The 21910-nt window shown below is 38.5% G+C and overlaps 2 protein-coding genes across 6 annotated transcripts in view; one reads left to right on the plus strand and one right to left on the minus strand.

Annotated features, from left to right (window-relative positions):
- Positions 1 to 18917, minus strand: part of FIRRM (FIGNL1 interacting regulator of recombination and mitosis) — a 53051-nt gene extending 34134 nt beyond the window's left edge. For all 3 annotated transcript variants that reach the window (XM_055419667.2, XM_055419666.2, XM_055419665.2), the window contains exons 1-8: positions 18712 to 18917; positions 12870 to 12909; positions 11602 to 11690; positions 10057 to 10161; positions 9419 to 9559; positions 8485 to 8650; positions 5427 to 5511; positions 3685 to 3823 (exon numbers count right to left, since the gene is read on the minus strand). In XM_055419667.2, the coding sequence (XP_055275642.2) occupies positions 3685 to 3823; positions 5427 to 5511; positions 8485 to 8650; positions 9419 to 9559; positions 10057 to 10161; positions 11602 to 11690; positions 12870 to 12909; positions 18712 to 18915 (969 nt within the window). In that variant the 5' untranslated portion in view covers positions 18916 to 18917. The remainder of the gene's footprint in view (positions 1 to 3684; positions 3824 to 5426; positions 5512 to 8484; positions 8651 to 9418; positions 9560 to 10056; positions 10162 to 11601; positions 11691 to 12869; positions 12910 to 18711) is intronic.
- A 3-nt stretch (positions 18918 to 18920) lies between these two features.
- On the plus strand, positions 18921 to 21381 carry METTL18 (methyltransferase 18, RPL3 N3(tau)-histidine). Of its 3 annotated transcripts, none has more exons than XM_055419674.2 (2): positions 18921 to 19056; positions 19991 to 21381. In XM_055419674.2, exon 2 carries the CDS (start codon positions 20203 to 20205, stop codon positions 21319 to 21321), a length of 1119 nt encoding a protein of 372 aa, XP_055275649.2. In that variant the 5' UTR covers positions 18921 to 19056; positions 19991 to 20202; the 3' UTR covers positions 21322 to 21381. The 3 variants fall into 3 exon arrangements, with proteins under 3 accessions (XP_055275649.2, XP_055275646.2, XP_055275647.2); XM_055419671.2 differs by having other exon boundaries at positions 19028 to 19132; XM_055419672.2 differs by having other exon boundaries at positions 19051 to 19136.
- Positions 21382 to 21910: the final 529 nt, after the last annotated feature.

Genomic DNA, 21910 nt, shown 5'->3' on the forward strand with positions numbered 1-21910 from the left:
TGCTATTTAAAATGCAGACTTAAGAATGGAGAAACTACAGACTTTTTCAAAGCTCCATTTCAGGCAATGGACAGCAGTAAGTAGTGCTAGTTACACTTATGAATCCCAAATAAATAAAGAAAAACAATAAGGAAAAACATGAAAATCTACTTGGACAGTTAGGAAAGTTTACAATTCTCTGATTTTCATGTACAAGGAGTTTATATGCACTGAACTTATATACCTTATGTACAAACAGCCGTCCTGATCAGGTACTCTCAGGACTTCTCTTTCCTCTTCCACTATAGACTGTACTGTGGCTTCAGCTTTCTCCATCTCACTCCTCTCCAAGGAGTCTGTCTAATCTTACTCTCTGAATAAGTACTAACTGGGGGATCTGTGGTGTCAAGATAAACAAGACAGAAATTGGGAAAAGAGGCGGCCGCGGTACAGGTGGAGAAGGGAGCATCCTTTCTGCCACTGACACAGGATAGTTAAGCAAATACCTTCTCCTTTCAGCAAGGTGAGGGGAATTAGAAAGGGTAAATGAAGCAAGTGGGGACAAAAAGGAAAAAAACGGATGGAAGGGGAGGATAGGTAAAAAGAAGAGAAGCAAGAAAGAAAGGGTTTGCCCCTTCCTAAAGCTACTCCTCACTCCCTCTTACCAATTTCAGAAGCCCTTTTCAAACTTCCCACCCTCCTCTAGGTCTCTCTTTCCAGATCATCCCTGGCCTAGAAGTTGTGACCAGTGTTTAGGTACTGAATGAATCCTCACACGCCCACCCCCACAGTTGCTGGGCAAAGAACAACAGACAAAGGAATTTCCTGTATCCATTCACAGGTCTATGACAGGAAGAGATGTTATTGTGATCCTACGGAAAAATATTTACTCATTTACCATTGAAATTATTTAACTTCTATGCAGAGTACACCATGTGGAATGCCAGGCTGGATGAATCACAAGTTGGAGTCAAGATTGCCAGGAGAGATATCAACCTCATAGCATTCTAATGGCAGAAGGCAAAGAGGAACTGCAGAGCCTCTTGATAAAAGTGAAAGAGGAAAGTGAAAAAGCAGGCTTAAAAGTCAACATTCAAAAAACTAAGATCATGGCATCTAGTCCCATCAGTTCAATTGGTCAGTCGTGTCTGATTCTTTGCGACCCCATGAACCGCAGCACACCAGGCCTCCCTGTCTATCACCAACTCCCAGAGTTTACCCAAACTCATGCCCGCTGAGTCGGTGATGCCATCCAACCATCTCACCCTCTGTCATCCCCTTCTCCTCCTGCCCTCAATCTTTCCCAGCATCAGGGTCTTTTCAAAGTCAGCTCTTTGCATCTGATGGCCAAAGTACTGGAGTTTCAGCTTCAACATCAGTCCTTCCAATGAACACCCAGGACTGATCTCCTTTAGAATGGACTGGTTGGATCTCCTTGCAGTCCAAGGGACTCTCAAGAGTCTTCTCCAACACCACAGTTCAAAAGCATCAATTCTTTGGCGCTCAGGTTTCTTTATAGTCCAATTCTCACATCAATACATGACTATTGGAAAAACCACAGCCTTGGCTGGACAGACCTTTGATGGAAAAACCACAGCCTTGACTGGACAGACCTTTGATGGCAAAGTAATGTCTCTGCTTTTTAATATACTATCTAGGTTGGTCATAACTTTCCTTCCAAGGAGTAAGCATCTTTTAATTTCATGGCTGCAATCACCATTTGCAGTGATTTTCCCAAAAATAAAGTCAACCACTGTTTCCCCATCTATTTGCCAAGAAATGATGAGACTGGAAGCCATGATCTTAGGTTTTCTGAATGGTGAGCCTTTAGACAACTTTTTTCACTCTCCTCTTTTACCTTAGTTCCTCTTCACTTTCTGCCATAAGGGTGGTGTCATCTGCATATCTGAGGTTACTGGTATTTCTCCCAGAAATCTTGATTATAGCTGGTCCTTTTTCCAGCCCAGCGTTCCTCATTATGTACTCTGCATATAAGTTAAATAAGCAGGGTGACAATATACAGCCTTGACATACTCCTTTTCCTATTTGGAACCAGTTTGTTGTTCCATGGCCAGTTCTAACTGTTGCTTCCTGACCTGCATACAGATTTCTCAAGAGGCAGGTCAGGTGGTCTGGTATTCCCATCTCTTTCAGAATGTTCCACAGTTTATTGTGATCCACACAGTCAAAAGCTTTGGCATAGTCAATGAAGCAGAAATAGATGTTTTTCTGGAACTCTCTTGCTTTTCCAACGATCCAGCAAATGTTGGCAATTTGATCTCTGGTTCCTCTGCCTTTTCTAAACCCAGCTTGAACATCTAGAAGTTCACGGTGCATGTGTTGCTGAAGTCTGGCTAGTCCCATCAATTCATGGCAAATAGATAGGGAAACAGTGACAGATTTTATCGTGCTCCTAAATCACTGTGGATGGTGACTGCAGTTATGAAACTAAAAGATGCTTGCTCTCTGGAAGGAAAGCTATGACAAACCTAGACAGTGTATCAAGAAAAAAAGATCACTTTGCTGACAAAGGTCCATATAGTCAAAGCTATGGTTTATCCTGTAGTTATGTACGGATGTGAGAGTTGGACCATAAAGAAGCCTGAAGGCTGAAGAAGTGATGCTTTTGAACTGTGGTGTTGGAGAAGACTCTTGAGAGTCCACTGGATAGCAAGGAGACCAAACTAGTCAACCCTAAAGGAAATCAACCCTGAATATTCATTGGAAGGACTGATGCTGAAGCTCCAATACTTTGGCCCCATGATGCAAAGAGTCACTTCATTGGACAAGACCCTGATAGTGGGAAAGATTGAGGGCGGGAGGAAAAGAGGACAACAGAGGATGAGATGGTTAGATACTATCACCAATTCAATGGACATGAAGTTGAGCAAACTCCAGGAGACAGTGAAGGACATGGAAGCCCGGCATGCTGCAGTCCATGGTGTCACAAAGCGCTGGATACGACTTAGCAACTTAAAAAACACAACTCATTGAAATTATTACTTAAAACTGTTAAGTCATGAGTACAGTTAGTCCTATAATTTAGGACTTAAAGAGTTAAACTTAAGAGCTAGTCTGAGAACAGACTATGTATAGTAATTACAGGAAAATACACTATAATTCCCAGTAAGCATATTACAAATTTTTAGAATACAATGTTTTATAAAACTGATGCCAATTCAACACTATAATTTTTTGAAATCAATGTAAATATATATAAGTATAAACCAAGTTTAGAAGACTGACAGAAACACACACATACACACACCTGTATACTGCTTCTCTACAAGTTGCAATGGATTTGTGAAGAAAAGGTTCACTGTGGCTATTCCAAGAGAACCTTAAATAAAAATAGCACTAAGGAATCAGACTTCTGTGTAAGAGTAGAAAAGACTTAAAGGATTCTGAGGAGAATGCCTTGACCAACCAGCAAGTATTTAAAAAGGCAGGGACAGATTGACTGGAGAGGGAATGAAAGTAGAGGAGTTACAGGAGTCTAATGTAACATTCTGGGTGAAAAGTAATATTGGGCTGCAAATAATCTCACAAGTTGAAAACAAAAACAAAACAAATTAAAACCCATTTTGGTAAACCGATTCATAGATTCAAATAAGATTTAGAAAAAAAAAAAACAAATAAGATTTAGTAATAACTGTCAAAGGAAAAAGAGCTACTGTTCACAGTGCTGTCAGCCCATATTTTTACCTGTGCATCTGACTGTATCATCTGCTCAGCTAACTGTAAACAAGAATTGAAGGAGAAAAGAATGTCTTCACACAAGCTAGTAATTATAGCTCTGTGTTTCAGCTGACTCTTTATAACCGACTGGTGCTTAAGGCTCTGCCTAAATGAATAAAAAGAAAATATAATCACCACAAGTAACTTAGGACTATAAAAATATGATTTGAAAAAACATATAAAAAATCAAAATGCATCATTTATAATAGATATGGCATAATTAAGACGTGCTGACTTTACCTCTGAAGTTGTCATATTAGTTTAAGTTGCTAATTTTTAATTTCTCCTTATAAAATATTAATTGAACTCTTAATATACACTGGAGTCTGTGAGGGCCTGGAGATAGAGGAGTGAATGAAAAGACACAATCTCTGCCCTGTCTGTATGGAATTTCTAGTCCAACACAAGACAGAAGATTAAATAATGTAAGAATAATTGACTGATTGCAGCTGTGACAAATGCTAAGGTGGAGAAGTTCAGGGTGCTACAACAGAGACATCTACTCTAACTTGGATAGATTTTAAGCAGTAGAGTAACATGATTTGATTGACATTTTTAGAAGCAGATCAGTCTGAATGCAGAATAGAATATGAATCAGAAGTGGGCAAGAGTAGACAATACTTGATGGTGATGGCATGTGTGCTCAGTTGCTCAATCGTGTCTGACTCTTTGCGACTCTATGGACTGTAGCCCACCAGCCTCCTCTATCCATGGGATTCTCCAGGCAAGAATACTTGGGTGAGTTGCCATTTCCTTCTCCAGGGGATCTTCCTGGACCAGGGACTGAACCTGCGTCTCCTGCATTGGCAGGCAGATTCTTTACTACTGTACCACCTGGGAAGCCCTGATGGTGATGGTAGTATGACTAACTCACTGAGCACTTCACTACGTGCCTTGCAGAGTTCCAAGCATTTCACACTGATAAACTCAATTAATTCTCACTATACCCCCATAAAGAAGGTACTTTTGTTACAACTTCCATTTTCAGATGAGCAAACTAAGGCTCAGAGAAGTTAACTAACTTGCCTAGGACTTCCGGAGGATAAGTTATTTCAGAAAGGATTCAAGTATATGCAGCATGGCTGTGAATTGACACTTTTAACCACTGCACTATTTATTACTTGTTGGCAATGTAATGACCCGGTGCAAGAAAAGCACCCAAGACCTGAAAGTATTACACTGATTTTTAATGTTTTATCCATATGTATAAAGATTCTTAACCATTTTTACATCTCAACTATACTTCCTCCCACCTGCAAGAATCTGATGAATATTACGAACATTCTCCCTAGTAACCTCACACAATGTTCTAGTTAAAATTATAAATGGAATTAAACAACTCAAAAGCATATAATGAAGGGATTGTATTCAGGTCTAATTATCAACTAACCTAAGCCTGGAAAAAGGATAGTTGCTAGTTAAACACCAGTTGCAGTAGGTAAGTGGTTAAGACCCATGCCCTATTATTTCAGATGTACTAGCTAACTGAGTAGAACTTTTTTTTTAATTTTAGAGGTGGCAGGATAAAGAAGTAAGATTTAGTTTGGGAGTTACATGTACAATATCTGGATTATCAGAGAGCAGTGTCAGTAAATATCACACAAACCCATACAAAATGTTTTAAATGCAGTCTAAGAAAACTTACAAATAATTAAGACTTTGGATATAGAAAATGTGTTACAAAAAGTAAAAACAAAACAAAAACTTACTTAATTATAAATTTCCAAGTATTGGCATGAAATGCATGGTCCATACTGGAAATAACAGAGCAGATATCCAACAGTGAATGAATAACTACAAGGAGAGAGAACAGAACTCTTAGGACACTGAAATATTGTATGGAGTGAGTTTAAAAATATCTATGAATGATCTTAACATTTGTTAAAATAAGTAATATAGTTTAAAAAAATTAAATCAAATTAACTAGTGAAAGTGTTTGATTTAGAGTTTTTATAAAATATGGAAAATTAAATTTGATGTTTATAGCTACTCTATGACCTAAACAAAATGAAAAATGTTCAGTGGAATAAAATTTGTGCCCTATTATAACTGAAATATTCTGCAGATATTCTAATAAAAAATGATATATTGTCAAGGAAAGAAAACCTAACAAGAATCAAAACAAATTTGTACAGTACTTATTAAGGTTTCTACTCTGCCTGCAGTAGATAATTTATAAAAATAAGCACAATAAACCCCCTTTCTGTGTCCATGAGCTTAGGCAGTCCCTTCCACAGACCCAGGCATGGCCACATAACTTACTTTGGTCAATAGGACAAAAATAAATGTAAGGCAAACAAAGACTGTAAAGTGCCTGACTACTGGGGCCCGCCCTCTCTTGCTGCTCTGACAACCCCTGAGGCTATCAGCAGGTAGCTGATCCCAAGCTAACCTGCTGGATGATGGGGTACACATGGGGTACAGCACATTATTCCTCCCTCTGCTCACAACCAGTCATGAGTAAGGTCAATGGCCACAAACACCCAGGTGAGCCAGTTACACCCTGTGAAGCAGAGAAATCTTGTCCCACCTCAGCCCAGCCTAAAACTACTAACTCAGAACTGTGAATAAATGAAACAGTAATTGCTTTTTCATTTTTTTGGGGCTGCGCCACTCAGCTTGCAGGATTTTCAGTCCCTAACCAGGGACTGAACACAGGCCCTGGCATGAGAGCCCCAAGTCCTAACCACTGGACCCCCAAGGAACTCCCTAGTAGTTGCTTCAATATAATAGATTTTGGGGTGGATTTACAGAACAAAAGGTACCTTATAATACTGTTCAAAACCAACTTACTCTCCTTATGCTGAAGTTATGAATGCAACCTTTGCCCTTATGGAGTATTGTTTCTTAAACTCTGGGTCATGATGCATTTGGCAAGTGATGAAATTAATGAAGGAGCAATCAGCACTTTTTAAAAATGAAATAGACTATAATAGAGTACATTATTGCTGCTGCTAAGTCACTTCAGTCGTGTCCGACTCTGTGCAACCCCATAGACGGCAGCCCACCAGGCTCCCTCGTCCCTGGGATTCTCCAGGCAAGAACACTGGAGTGGGTTGCCATTTCCTTCTCCATTATTACATGTACATTACAGAGTACATTATTACATGTACAATAAATAAACATAGTATATACATACACATGCACAAACATACACATACATATGTAATTATATATGTTTCAGGAAGGAATGAAAACTTTACCATGGATTTATGGCTTAAAAATTCTGAAAGCTACTGCTTTAAAAGGTACAAGGTTGCACGGCTTTCTTTGCTAATCACTGTGGAGAAACAATCTACTTTGAATATTGACTAAATATATCAGTTCAGTTCAGCTGCTCAGTTGTCTCTGACTCTTTGCGACCCCATGGACTGCAGCACAGTCCATCACCAACTTCTGGAGCTTACTCAAACTCATGTCCATTGAGTCAGTGATGCCATCCAACCATCTCATCCTCTGTCGTCCCCTTCTCCTCCCGCCTTCAATCTTTCCCAGCATCAGGGTCTTTTCAAATGAGTCAGCTCTTCACACCAGGTGGCCAGCGTATTGGAGTTTCAGCTTCAGCATCAGTCCTTCCAATGAATATTCAGGACTGATTTCCTTTAGGATGGACTGGTTGGATCTCCTTGAAGCCCAAGAGACTCTCAAGAGTCTTCTCCAACGCCACAGTTCAAAAGCATCAATTCTTTGGTACTCAGTTTACTTTATAGCCCAACTCTCACATCCATACACGTCTGGAAAAACCATAGCTTTCACTAGTCGGACCTTTGTTGGGAAAGTAATGTCTCTGCTTTGTAATATGCTGTTTAGGTTGGTCATAGCTTTCCTTCCAAGGAGTAAGCGTCTTTTAATTTCATGGCTGCAATCACCATCTGCAGTGATTCTGGAGCCCAAGAAAATAAAGTCTCTCACTGTTTCCATTGTTTCCCCATCTATTTGCCATCAAGTGATGGGACCGGATGCCACGATCTTAGTTTTCTGAATGTTGAGCTTTAAGCCAACTTTTCACTCTCCTCTTTCACTTTCCTCAAGAGGCTCTAGTTTTTCTTCACTTTCTGCCATAAGGATGGTGTCATCTGTATGTCTGAGGTTATTGATATTTCTCCCAGCATCTTGATTCCAGCTTGTGCTTCATCCAGCCCAGCGTGTCACATGATGTACTCTGCATATAAGTTAAATAAGCAGGGTGACAATATACAGCTTTGATGTACTCCTTTTCCTATTTGGAACGAGTCTTGTTCCATGTCCGTTTCTAACTGTTGCTTCTTGACCTGCATACAGATGTCTCAGGAGGCAGGTAAGGTAGTCTACTATTCCCATCTCTTGAAGAATTTTACACAGTTTGTTGTGTAAAGGCTTTGGTGTAGTCAATAAAACAGCTGACATCACCAGATGGTCAATACCAAAATCAGATTGATTATATTATTTGCAACCAAAGATGGAGAACCTCTATACAGTCAGCAAAAACAAGACCAGGAGCTGACTGTGGCTCAGATCATGAACTCCTTTTGCCAAATTCAGACTTAAACTGAAGAAAGTAGGGAAAATCACTAAATATATAAATCTATGTTAATGCATCAAATATCAACTTTATGAAATCTAAAAATTGAAAAGATCAAAAGTTTATTGGGTAGGATTTAAATTTTTTTATACATTTAACATCATGACTCATTACTTAGAAACAATGATTGGGTTCAATAATTTAGTTGATGCATGGTTTATAGTCAATATACATCACATACTAAGTAGTAAGTTTTTCTCACTCACCTACTACCATATTCAAAATATCATCATGCTCATCTATTAAAGGGTTCATGCACACCATATCCAGCAGTTCCATGAGCTGCTTCTGAAGAGAATAGGCTTCCTTAAAAAGAGCCTGCAGAAGGTCTGCGACTAGGTGTAGACGCCCAGAATAGACAGATTCACTATTCTGATCACAAAAAAATAACGAGGAAAAAAGCAAATCAGAGAATACTCAAGAGCCAAATTTATTTCAACTCATTCTATTACAGCTTATAAATTTAGTATTTTTACTGAATGACATATTCATTCATTAAAGAAGTGCTTAACGAATTTTCATCATATATAGTGTACTCTGAGAGATGCAGGCATGTATAAAATACAATCTCTGACTTCTAAGATCTTACGAATATAGAACAAAAAAGGAGATTAATAACATTAGGTCCATGGCATGACATTTTAGTACCCTATCACCAAAGAGAAGGATTAGGTAACTAGAGAAGTGCATTCACCCAACAAACAGCATTGTCAATACTGCCTGTGACCCACAAATCCTAGGCCAGCTTTTCTGTTTTAAAGCTGCCACAGTACTAAATAAAGGTCAAGGTCCTTTTATAGGCACCTAATTGTTAAGGAATTCACCTGAGTCACCAATGCCACGACAGAACTATTTCAGGATCCCTGTGACTCAACATGATCTATATCACTTCGTTCATTTCCAAGAGGAAATAGAATAAGACAACAACAACGAAACTGCAAGAGCCCCCTTTGTAAGATTTCTCTATAACTACTCATTTTGAAACAAATATTTACAAACATGCTGTTAGTTCTGTGGAAAAATTCACTGCAATAATACAGGTTAAATGTAAGCTTATGAACAAACATACACACTGCAAACTCAGGCCCTTTGTTCATGGATTTTAGACCATTTAAAGTGTACCTTAGACCCATTACTCACCTTACAATGTACAAATGTACTTTTGATTACATGTAGGACTGAGGAGGGAAGACTATGAATATTTTCTAGAATGACGGATTCCTGAGTGGCACAGACATGCTGAACACATCCAGTAAGAGCTCCTAATAGCTGTACCATTGTCTGGAAATAAGGAAAGAAGTTTCACTCAGAACATATTTTCTGTGCATCTAAATGGTGTACTAGGGATATAGCAATGAACAAAACGGACCCTCTGCTCCTCCTTACACATAACTTTAGTCTATCAGAATTACAAATATTAAAACTGGCTAGACATTTGGTTAAAAAAAAGAAGTTGGCATACTAACCCACACATCAAAGTATATGGCAGGTATTCTATACATATGCCTTGGAATTAAAGATAGGGCATGAGATCTTGATTATATTTGTCTTATACTAGTTTATTACTTGTCTAAACTTCTACAAATTTAGATGCTTATTAAGCACAAAATTGTATAAAAATTCATTTATGCCTTTTACAGTATCTTCATATCTTTAATTCTATAAATTTAATTCTAGCATTGGGCCATTATATAAAGAGTATACAGCTAATATTAGTATAAAAATTCTCACACTCTTGAAGTTCTGCCCCACCCCCCTTCCTAATATACTTGACATACTTGCAAAATATTTCTTAGAGTGCTCTGGATTTCTAAATTTTGGCTTGACAGTTCTCTGGCTTGACTGGTTAACTCATACATCATGTCATCAAATAATCTCACAGTCTGTGAAAACAAAGCAGGTCATAAACAGCAGTAATAGAAGTCACTAGAAAAGGAAAGACACACTGTTCAAGAAAAAAATTGACTTGATTTTGCATTATTAATATCCACAGGATATTGTCCAGTATAACAACTGTACCTAATAAAGTTAGTAATATAACACACACACATATATATACATATAGTATTTTTTGTATAGTATTTCCTTCCACAACAGAATCTCTTTGAAAAATACAAAGTCTTCAACAAAAATTGATGTCTTCCATTTCTGTAATAACATCCATAAAGAAATCACTCAAAGTTCACTTTTTGGTGTTGTAACAAAAAGTGCTACACTTACACTTAAATAAATAAAAGATGATGATCTTAACCAATCAACATCCATGTGAACATTAAACGGATATTTTCTGGTAGTGGTAATGATTCTGTGCTGAATTACCTATTCACTTGTTTTCTAAACTGTTTCCATTGTTGACCAACTCAAAACACCATTCCTAGATTAGACACATAGTAACTAGATTAGACACATAGTACATGACCTCAGAACTAAGTGTTTTTGTCTGAAAAGTTAGCCAAATTAAGATCTAAACAAGTTAAGTGGCCTAAATACTATGCTACAAGAATAATCATAGTTGACAAAACACTGTAATTAAAGAGGGTACTGTTTCCTTTAGGCCTGTTAACATTCAACATCTCCTTTTCATCCATATGTTAGCTAGACCTTTTTTGGTATCACAAACAAATTTTAAGAATCTTTTTAGAGAACTGAGTGAATGAGTAAAAGGAATTTTGATAACTATTTGCTTCGAAGCTACTCTTAGAAGTCCATTCTAATAAGAGATAAGTTATCACAAAAAAAAAGTTTCATTTTGTCAGCAAAATACGTTTAGTTCTCATAATTAAAAAAAAAAAGTAATGACTCTGCTTTTCAGAGAAAAGGTATACCACATATATCTAAAAGGGAGCAATGCAGTGGTCAATTTGATGCTTTCTCTTAATTGACTTGATTTTACCAATATTCCAGCCATTTTTATTTTAAGGCTGCTTTGATAAACTTTGGCTTCATTTTTCCAGACAATGAAATTTAACAATTATTAATAAACTGTAAAGAGAAGATACAAAAAGAGACTTAACTAACTTCATCATCCATCCCAATTTTTGATGAATAGCTTTAAAAATTACAAGGGTTTTAAAATTAACTACAAATAATAAAAATTCAATTAGTAAAAAAAAAACTATACTCTCAGAAAACATAAGTTGTTTATTCACCTGACAATCACACTAACACCATTATATTTTCACATGAAACCATTTTTAACTGTTTTATTTGTATTTCAAGCATGTGATACACTATGAAATTAAGAATTAATGGCCTAAAACTGAGGCTAGATTTTAATAGCCTTGATAACATGTAGATTGATTAAGATAATAACAGTACTATACCTTTGGCAGCACTTGTGAAAAGAAAGTCTGTTCCAATGTCAGGTAGTTCATATGAGGTAAAAACATTTCCACAAGAATTTTCAGAATTTCTATAAAAGAAAATAGTAATATATTTTGTAACAATATTAAGTCCCATCAGCTAACAAAGATTACTACCTGTTCCCAATGCAAGCATATGTAAGTACCACCAACCAAAAGCTTTGAACAGTTTCAAAATGCCATAGTCTATGTAAAGAAACTATTAACAATAACCTGAAATACTAGCAAAATTTAAAAACAAAACAAAACTAAGAACCAATGTATATGTTCAGTAACTGAGGATCAGTTAATGGATGAGGTACATCTACTGAATAGGATCTGCGATCATTAGAACATTTGTTAGAGATTATGTAAAACCATGATAAAATGTCCACAATACTTTAAAATGAAAATAGTTTCAAGTGTTATAATTCTAATCTATATAAACATGTATATACAAATAATAGTACATAGATAAGCTCGCAGGAATATACAGAATCAAGATGAGGATGTCTTACTCCAAAATCTGAAATATTTCAGATTCATAACTGTTTTATTATTCTGTTTTTCTGCATGTCAACAAATTTTCTATACTGAGTGTGCATAACTCTTAACCTCAGGATAAAAAAATAACTGTTACTTAAAAAAAATTGGACTCCACATGCCCATATACAGCACATAGGTTCAAGATTGTAAGCAAATATTCCACAATCAAGTGAAATGTAAATAGAAAAGAACTCAAAATATATGTGTAAACTAGAAAGGATAGTCTTAATTCTCTACCTCTTCTTCTAAGTAAATAAGTAAAATACATTAAGAGTAATGAAAACAGATGAAGTCAACTTTTCCAAATAACAAATTTGTCATGCCTAAACAATCAGCTATTTGTAACTTAGAAAGTATTTTCTAACTGACACTACACGTACAAAGAGGATGAAGGTTATTCAGTAGACTGCTAATTATGTTTTTTATAGATCTAGCTAGCCTAACAACTAATATTTAAAATGTACATTGTGCTTATCACACGTTATCAAATAGAACATTTTTGGTATCTTTGCAGACTGAAATTTGAAACTTTTTAAGTACTGTAATTTGAGGTAATTGGTAATTTTAAGTAACTGAAGATTACAAAAGTTGTAACCCTACTATAGGAAGAATAAATTTAAAGGGAATATGAAACTGTATTGAGATGTGGGACTCAAGCTTTAATGACATCAAAGCAATCATACAATTAAGACAATTTTACTTACGAATATGCTCGATCCAACTGTCAGAATGCTGATACATAGAGTAAAAAAATTAAGGAAGATACTAGTATTATAGTATTAAGATGTTCAATATCACGGTAATCCAAGTCTATGCCTCGACCAGTAACGCTGAAGAAGCTGAAATTGAATGGTTCTATGAAGACCCAGAAGACCTTCTAGAATTAATACCCCAAAATGATGTCCTTTTCATTATAGGGGACTGGAATGCAAAAGTAGGAAGTCAAGAAACACCTGGGGTAACAGGCAAATTTGGCCTTGGGAGTACAGAATGAAGCAGGGCAAAGGCTAATAAGAGTTCTGCAGAGAGAACGCACTGGTTATAGCAAACACCCAATTCCAACAACACAATAGAAGACTCTACACAGGGACATTACCAGATGGTCAACACCAAAATTAGATTGATTATATTCTTTGCAACCAAAGATGGAGAAGCCCTACACAGTCAGCAACAACAAGCCTGGGAGCTAACTGTGGCTCAGTTCATGAACTCCTTATTGCCAAATTCAGACTTAAATTGAAGAAAGTAGGGAAAACCACTAGACCATTCAGGTGACCTAAATCAAATCCCTAACGATTATACAGTGGAAGTGAGAAATAGATCTAAGGGACTAGATTTAATAGACAAGAGTACCTGATGAACTATGGACGGAGGTTCATGACATTGTACAAGAGACAGGGATCAAGACCATCCCCAAGAAAAGAAATGCAAAAAAGCAAAATGGCTGTCTGAGGAGGCCTTACAGATAGCTGTGAAAAGAAGAGAAGCAAAAAGCAAATGAGAAAAGGAAAGATATACCCACTTGAATGCAGAGTTCCAAAGAATAGAAAGGAGTGACAAGAAAGCCTTTCTCAGTGATCAATGCAAAGAAATATAGGAAAACAATAGAATGGGAAAGACTAGAGATCTCGTCAAGAAAATTAGAGATAACAAGGGAACACTGAATGCAAAGATGGGCTCGATAAAGGACAGAAATGGTAACGGACCTAACAGAAGCAGAAGATATTAACAAGAGGTGGCAAGAATACACAGAGAACTGTACAAAAAGATCTTCACAACCCAGATAATCACGATGGTGTGATCACTCACCTAGAGCCAGACATCCTGGAATGTGAAGTCAAGTGGGCCTTAGGAAGCATCGCTACGAACAAAGCTAGTGGAGGTAATGGAATTCCAGTTGAGCTATTTCAAATCCTAAAAGATGATGCTCTGAAAGTGCTGCACTCAATATATCAGCAAGTTTGGAAAACTCAGCAGTGGCCACGGGACTGGCAAAGGTCAGTTTTTATTCCAATCCTGAAGAAAGGCAAAGTCAAAGAATGCTCAAACTACCACACAATTGCATTCATCTCACCCTCTAGCAAAGCAATGCTCAAAATTCTCCAAGCCAGGCTTCAACAATACATGAACCGTGAACTTCCAGATGTTCAAGCTGGCTTTAGAAAAGGCAGAGGAACCAGAGATGAAATTGCCAACATCCGCTGAATCACTGAAAAAGCAATAGAGTTCCAGAAAAACATCTATTTCTGCTTTACTGACTATGCCAAAGCCTTTGACTGTGTGGATCACAATAAACTGTGGAACATTCTGAAAGAGATGGGAATACCAGACCACCTGACCTGCCTCTTGAGAAATCTGTATGCAGGTCAGGAAGCAACAGTTAGAACTGGACATGGAACAACAGACTGGTTCCAAATCTGGAAAGGAGTATGGTCAAGGTTGTATATTGTCACCCTGCTTATTTAATTTATATGCAGAGTACATCACGAGAAACACTGGGCTGGATGAAGCACAAGCTGGAATCAAGATTGCCGGGAGAAATATCAATAACCTCAGATATGCAGATGACACCACCGTATGGCAGAAAGTGAAGAACTAAAGAGCCTCTCGATGAAAGTGAAAGAGGAGAGTGAAAAAGTTGGCTTGAAGCTCAACATTCAGAAAACTAAGATCGTGGCATTCATTCCCATCACTTCATGGCAAACAGATGGAGAAACAGTGGAAACAGTGTCAGACTTTATTTTTCTGGGCTCCAAAATCACTGCAGATGGTGACTGCAGCCATGAAATTAAAAGACGCTTACTCTTTGGAAGGGAAGTTATGACCAACCTAGACAGCATATTAAAAAGCAGAGACATAACTTTCCCAACAAAGGTCTGTATAGTCAAGGCTATGGTTTTTCCAGTGGTCATGTATGGATGTGTGAGTTGGACTATAAAGAAAGCTGAGCGCCAAAGAATTGATGCTTTTGAACCGTGGTGTTGAAGAAGACTTGAGAGTCCCTTGGACTGCAAGGAGATCCAACCAGTCCATCCTAAAGGAAATCAGTCCTGGGTGTTCATTGGAAGGACTGATGTTGAAGCTGAAACTTCAAAGTTTGGCCACCTGATGTGAAGAGCTAACTCATTTGAAAAGACCCTGATGCTGGGAAAGATTGAAGGCGGGAGGAGAAGGGGATGAGAGAATAAGAGATGGTTAGATAGCATCACTGACTGAATGGACATGAGTTTGAGTAAACTCCAGGAGTTGCTGATGGGCAGGGAGACCTGGCGTGCTGCAGTCCATGGGGTCGCAGAGTTGGACACGACTGAGCAAATGAACTGAACTGAGTAAAATATTCACTACTGAGAATAGATTTTCAAAAGACCTTTCTTGAAGTTTAAGCAATGATAGTAGGAAACTAAAATTAGACTCAAACTACTGGCTTCATTTTGTTTTTAAAAAAGTAATGCTTACTAGGCTAATAAACAATAGAATGAAAATACTTTAAGGAAGTATTTTCAAAACACTCAAGGATAACCTTATCTCTTCAAACTATATGTAATTATGACAAATTTCTGACATATGAGAAACAGTCCATAATAATCCATGGTTTCTGAAACAAATTTCTTCCTCCTTCCCACTTCTATAGTACTGTATCTACACCTGTCACCGATCATTTTCTACCTTCTTTTCATGTTATTAGCATATCTATCTTATCTGACTGAAACTCTTCTGCACATAGGAGCTTACAAATATGTGATAATAAACTATCCTATGTGCACTGTAAAAGTTAACAGTAATCACATGATAAACTATATACTTTCAAACCATTAAGAATAATTGTTAGGAAGTTTTTACTATAAAAATATAAGAATTATAAAAGCATGTGTCAATCAGAAAAATTAAAAAACCACAACCCCATCACAATAATATAAGAAGTCATTCTTCTTCTGAAATCTTACTTTGCAACTACATATCTTACAGCAGCAATCAAAATGAGGCATGGTCATTAACTCAGTTCAGTAGAACTAATTTAGTTCAGGGCAGAATCTGCCTCATGGATAAATTTTAGAAAAGGTAAAAAAAAAAAAAAAAATTTAGCCTCTTCCAAAATTTACACTTCAGTTATCATTATGAAGATATGCAGGCAAAGACTGAAAAATAACATGTAAAATGCAAAAGATAAAAATAATTGTTTGGGTGACAGAACTGTGGATTTATAGGAAATTTCTTTCATTTGTTGAAAAGTGATGTAGTAAAACCAAAAGCTGAAAAACGAAATTATATAATGAGACTTCAGGCCGTTTTAAAACATGACGAAATTTTTTAGCCCTTCAGTGAATGCTTACTACGTGCTAGGAATTATTCTAAGTGCTGGAGACAATACAATGCAAACAAAACTCCTGCCTTTATGAACTTTATAGTATAGTGAGGAAAAGTAACAAGGAAACAAAGTAAACAACATAATTTCTATTTACAATCTGACTGCTCTTTAGAAAACTGAACAGAGCAATGTGATAAGTATTACTGACTGGGTTTCGGGAAATCACCTAAAACTGAGGGCTCTGAAAAGGGCTTACCTGAACATGTGACATTTGAGCTGAAACCTGAATAATGAGACCTACCAAAGGCTGGGAGAAGAGCTACATGGAACATCAACAAACATGAAGATCCTAAGGTAGGTGAGCTTCATGTATCTCTGGTTAGAATGAAGTGAGCTAAGTAGGACAGAACAAGGCTTAGAACATGAGGAGACTTGAAAGTAAAAGTTTACATTTTATTTCTAATTTGTTAAGAAGCCCTTGTGGTAAGGGGTGCTTTAAAAAGGAAATGACATGTTTTTCAATCTGAACTTATTTTGGAGAGATTATAAAAGGACATGAGTAGAAGCAAGAGAACTATTAACTACGGCCCAGATGAGAGGTTATGGGAGGTTGGAGCAGTGGCAGGGAACGGGGATGATGGATTCAAAATACAGTCTGAGGGCAGAAATAAAAGAACTTGATTAAAGGTTTTGGTTCTTTCGAATTTTGAGATGAAACTGAAAATTTCATCAAAAGAACAGGTTTTGGTTCTTTCGAATTTTAAGTTTGAGATGAACACCAGGAGGGAATGTTGACTTTTTCTTTTTTGGGGGGTGGGGCAGGAATAAAAATTTTTACTTTCAATTACTGAAATCCCCTATAAGCTTGAGGTGGGGGAGGGAGAGGAACCATGTTCTTTGTTCCCCCTAAGCCTAACACCCTGCCTGCTATGTATTATGTACATTGTAAAAGTTTTTGAGGCGAAGGATGGCTATTAGCTGCAGAAATCAAAAATCTTTTAGGACAGAAATTCCATATCTGCACAACTAAGAAAGGGTTTTGGCACTGAAGTGGGATTTTGCCAGTGTCCAGGTGAATGATTTCTTTGTGACAGTAATCTACATTTGGCTTTATTTGTAAAAAATTATTTGTGCAGTGTTCAGAATTTCTCAAGCGAAGGTCTTGTTTTTGAGTGCAGTTTTATGTTTAAGTTTTCTGTGCTCAAAGCTGTTAAAAAAAAAAAAAAAGTTACCCTTTAACATGAAGGGCTGCTGCTGCTGCTGCTGCAAAGTCACTTCAGTCGTGTCCGACTCTGTGTGACCCCCTAGACGGAAGCCCACCAGGCTGCCCCGTCCCTGGGATTCTCCAGGCAAGAACACTGGAGTGGGTTGCCATTTCCTTCTCCAATGTGTGAAAGTGAAAAGTGAAAGTGAAGTCGCTCAGTCGTGTCAGACCCCTAGCGACCCCATGGACTACAGCCTACCAGGCTCCTCCATCCATGGGATTTTCTAGGCAATAGTACTGGAGTGGCTTGCCATTGCCTTCTCCGCAACATGAAGGGCTAGGCCTCCACATACATTTACAACCAAAAAGGGATTCAACTACTAAATGGTCTGCACCTGAACAACGGAGTCATTAAGTACCTCAAACGCAGCACATGGAAGCCAATTAGTAAACCAAGCAACTCCTCACCAGCAATAAACCAAGAGGTTTGAAAACCGGATGGGAATAACATTTGAATTTGCTTAACATCTTTTACAGACCTGGCACCATGGCAGAACCACGTCCTTTAATTCGACTCTCAAAATAGTGGAGGGAGATATTCACTTTCACCACCACCCGTTTTAGATATCAGCGCTCAGAGGATCTCGCTCTCCTCTACTTCATCCGGAGTCGGCTCACCTTACAGTTCAAGGCTAAGTTCCTGTCTCCCCTGCTCTCCACCAAGCAGAAGTTATCACATTTAATTGCACGTACAGAGCAACTTGAAGGCCCAGAGGAGTGGAAGAAAACGCCATATCCACTGCCGAAAACATTGTAAGAACACCCGAGAGCCCTCCCACTGCCAACGCCAAGCGTGACTTTCGCCTCAGCACCCACGGCTCTCGCTCGCCCTTCATTTCCTCGCTTACTCATCTCGCTGTCAACAGAGAGAAGAGAAGGTTGAAGCCGCATGGACCCAACAAGGCCCGAAGACGAGACAGAAGGTTGGAGACCGGCCCCACAGCCCTCTCCAGGTGGAAATGACAATAAAGGATATAAGGAGCCGAGGCAGGACAGACGGCAATTCCCGGCGGCATAGTTCCTCCGGCCAGCTACTTATTTCTTCCAGTGGAACCGCGCTCACCGGGACAGCGCGTTCCTGAGACATGCTTTCCTCCAGCACCAAGGCTTCAAAACACTCCCGCCAGAGCCAAGACCGGAAACCCCCGCTGTCCCGGCAGGCCTTGCGAACCAAGACCATAGAGAGGAAGGGCGCCGCTTTCCTTGGTGAGCCCGGGGCCCACACGACTGGGAAGAAAGCCGGGCTTGTCTGGCCTGCGGAGGACTCGATTCACTGGTGCACGTTTCCGGTCTGGCGAGGCTGGCCGGCGTTCGCCGCGAGGTGAGTCGGGAGTCCGCCGGGCGGCGAGCATCTCCAAGTTTGGATTGCTGTCAACGTTGCTTTGAGACGCTGTGGGGTAGGTGAGGGCCGAGAGTCCCCAGATTTACAACATTCCATCCCATGGGGCTTTTTGGTTGCACATCTGGGGTTGGGTTTGACCTGGCCATGCGGCCAGGAATGACTGCAAGTCCCGCGGTGAAGTGGGATGGAAACAGGCGCCTTCCTACCCAATTAATGTGTTGACCCTACTCTGTACATCTTGTGTAATGGGGCTAGAGACCCACCTGTCAGAATTGGTGTGCAGATTGAACTAATGGTATATATTAAGTTTCTAGCACAGTCGATACAGAGAAGACCCTCTTGATTAAGTTGCTTCCATTTTCTACAGGCCTCTCCACACGGTTCAGTACCCTTATTTTGTGTCAAGCTAATCTTTACCAATTACTCCAGCGTTACCTCACTCCCAATACACTTAGGGCTACTATCTCGGCTAAATGCTTGTAGTTAGGTCATTTGGATGAATTTACACACATCAGCATACCTGTGCATGTTTTTAAAGGGTTGCTCATTCAGCAAAATACAATCTTGAACTCCTTTTACTTGAAACGGTAACAGACTGAAGAGATTCTGGCAGTTTTAGAGGTAAATATTATATGTTTGGGCAGGGTCGTGACAATCGCTAGGCTGATCATTTTCTGCCCGAGAATTTCGGACTGTATTGTTTTTAATTGTTGCTGCTGTTCTTTTGTTCGTTTTTAGTTTATTATCTTCAGCTTTTGAACCCTGAAGGCTGTGTGTTTCCAAATCTGTCTCCCTCTCCCTCCACAGCTTTCATAGAAAAGCTGTTGGTGGGGGAGGGTGGAATGTTTAATATTAAATTTAAATGAAATGTGTCACTTTGCTTCTTAATAACAATTTTCTTTTTTTCCTGTAGAGCTGCACTGAAAGAAGAGCAAAGTCCTCTTAAAAGTCATTTGGAAATGGCTCTGAATATTTGTAACTGTATAAGCAGCTAAAGAGAAATAGACCTTCAGCAAAACTAACAGAATAATTAATTGAGGCAGGTTTACATGTGTGTCATCAGTTCAATCCAGAAGTGGAAGAAGCTTCCTTGGAGTTTAATGGTTGTGTGCATTTTATGAGATAATGACTTTTCAATTTAATTTCACTATAGAAGACCATCTGGAAGATGAATTAACATCTCTTGGAGATGGAGCTTTGGCCCTACATTCCTCAAAAGAGTCTTCAGTCTCAGAAAGACAAAAAGGTACACATAGAGACAAAAAATGTTCCACAGAACAATTTGGCTTGCTGCAGGACTGTTTGTGGGAACATAAGTCAGAGGGAAATGAGGCTCCCTCTCAAGACCCAGACAGCTCATTCGGTGCAGCTAACAGTTCAAGTAATTTGGAACCACACGAGGAAAAGCCCTGCTTAAGAGTTGCCAAAGAGCATGCTATGCCTAAAGATTTAAAGAAAGTGTTAAAAAATAAAGTCACAGAAACATTACCAGGTCTCAAACACGTTAACATATCAATAATGAAAACCACCTTGTTGAAAGAGAACTTCCCTGGAGAAAACATCATTTCAAAAAGTGTTTCTTCTCATTCTGACCTGATTTCAGGTGTTTATGAAGGAGGCTTGAAAATCTGGGAGTGTACCTTTGACCTCCTGGCATATTTGACAAAGGCCAAAGTGAAATTTGCTGGGAAAAAAGTGTTGGATCTTGGTTGTGGATCAGGGTTGCTGGGTATAATGGCACTCAAGGGAGGTGCCAAAGAAATTCATTTTCAAGATTATAACAGTGTGGTGATTGATGAAGTAACCTTACCTAATGTAGTGGCTAACTCCACTTTGGAAGATGAAGAAAATGATGTAAATGAACCAGATGTGAAAAGATTCAGATCAACAGTAGCACAAGAACTATGTAAATGCCGCTTTTTTTCAGGGGAGTGGTCTGAGTTTTGTAAGCTTGTACTGAGCAGCGAAAAACTCTTTGAAAAATATGATCTCATTCTTACCTCAGAAACGATTTACAATCCAGATTACTATGGTCCTTTGCACCAAACATTCCTTAGATTGTTAGATAAAAATGGACGGGTGCTTTTGGCCAGCAAAGTGCATTATTTTGGTGTGGGTGGAGGTGCTCATCTCTTTCAGAAGTTTGTAGAAGAAAGGAATGTATTTGAGACTAGAACACTTGAAATAATCGATGAAGGACTAAAGAGATGCCTAGTTGAAATGACTTTTAAGTACCCCAGTTAATGTCCACTGTGTGTCCTAAGTAAAATAAACAGAATAACCAAAACCTTACTTTGAATTATTTCTGCTTTTCTATTATTTTATTTCTGAAATTATTATGTTTGTTTAATTTTGTTTAGCCAAATAAGAGACCCAACTATATTAACAAAACTTTACTTGCTAGGTGAGACTGACAGAACAGTGTTTCTGAGCATTTGAACATATTTCCTAGGAGGTCATTTTGTGAGAAAGTTTTCTACTCTCCACTTTCATTCTATTTAACCTTTCTACCACCTTGGCATATAGATTTACCATTTCTTACCTCACGTTTGAATTTCTTCCCAGTCTTTATCAGTTTCTGTTCCCATAGAGTGTCTGGTCAATCACCATGCTGTTCACTTTAAAGGCATGCATGAGTGCGTGCGTGTTAAGTTCAGTCATGTCCAACTCTTTGTGACCCCATGAACTGTAGCCTGCAAGACTCCTCTGTCCATGATGTTCTTCAGGCAAGAATCCTGGAGTGGGTTGCCACGCCCTCCTTCAGGGGATCTTCCTGACCCAGGGATCGAATCCCCATCTCTTACCTTTCCTGCATTGGCAGGTGAGTTCTTTA

Source organism: Moschus berezovskii, chromosome 17, assembly GCF_049115385.1.
Source record: "Moschus berezovskii isolate FMDL1 chromosome 17, NW_MosBer_1.0, whole genome shotgun sequence".
In the NCBI taxonomy this organism is placed as follows: domain Eukaryota; kingdom Metazoa; phylum Chordata; class Mammalia; order Artiodactyla; family Moschidae; genus Moschus; species Moschus berezovskii.

Coding starts and splice junctions, on each gene's coding strand:
- METTL18 (XM_055419674.2), top strand. CDS start 20,203: ATGACTTTTCAATTTAATTTCACTATAGAAGACCATCTGGAAGATGAA.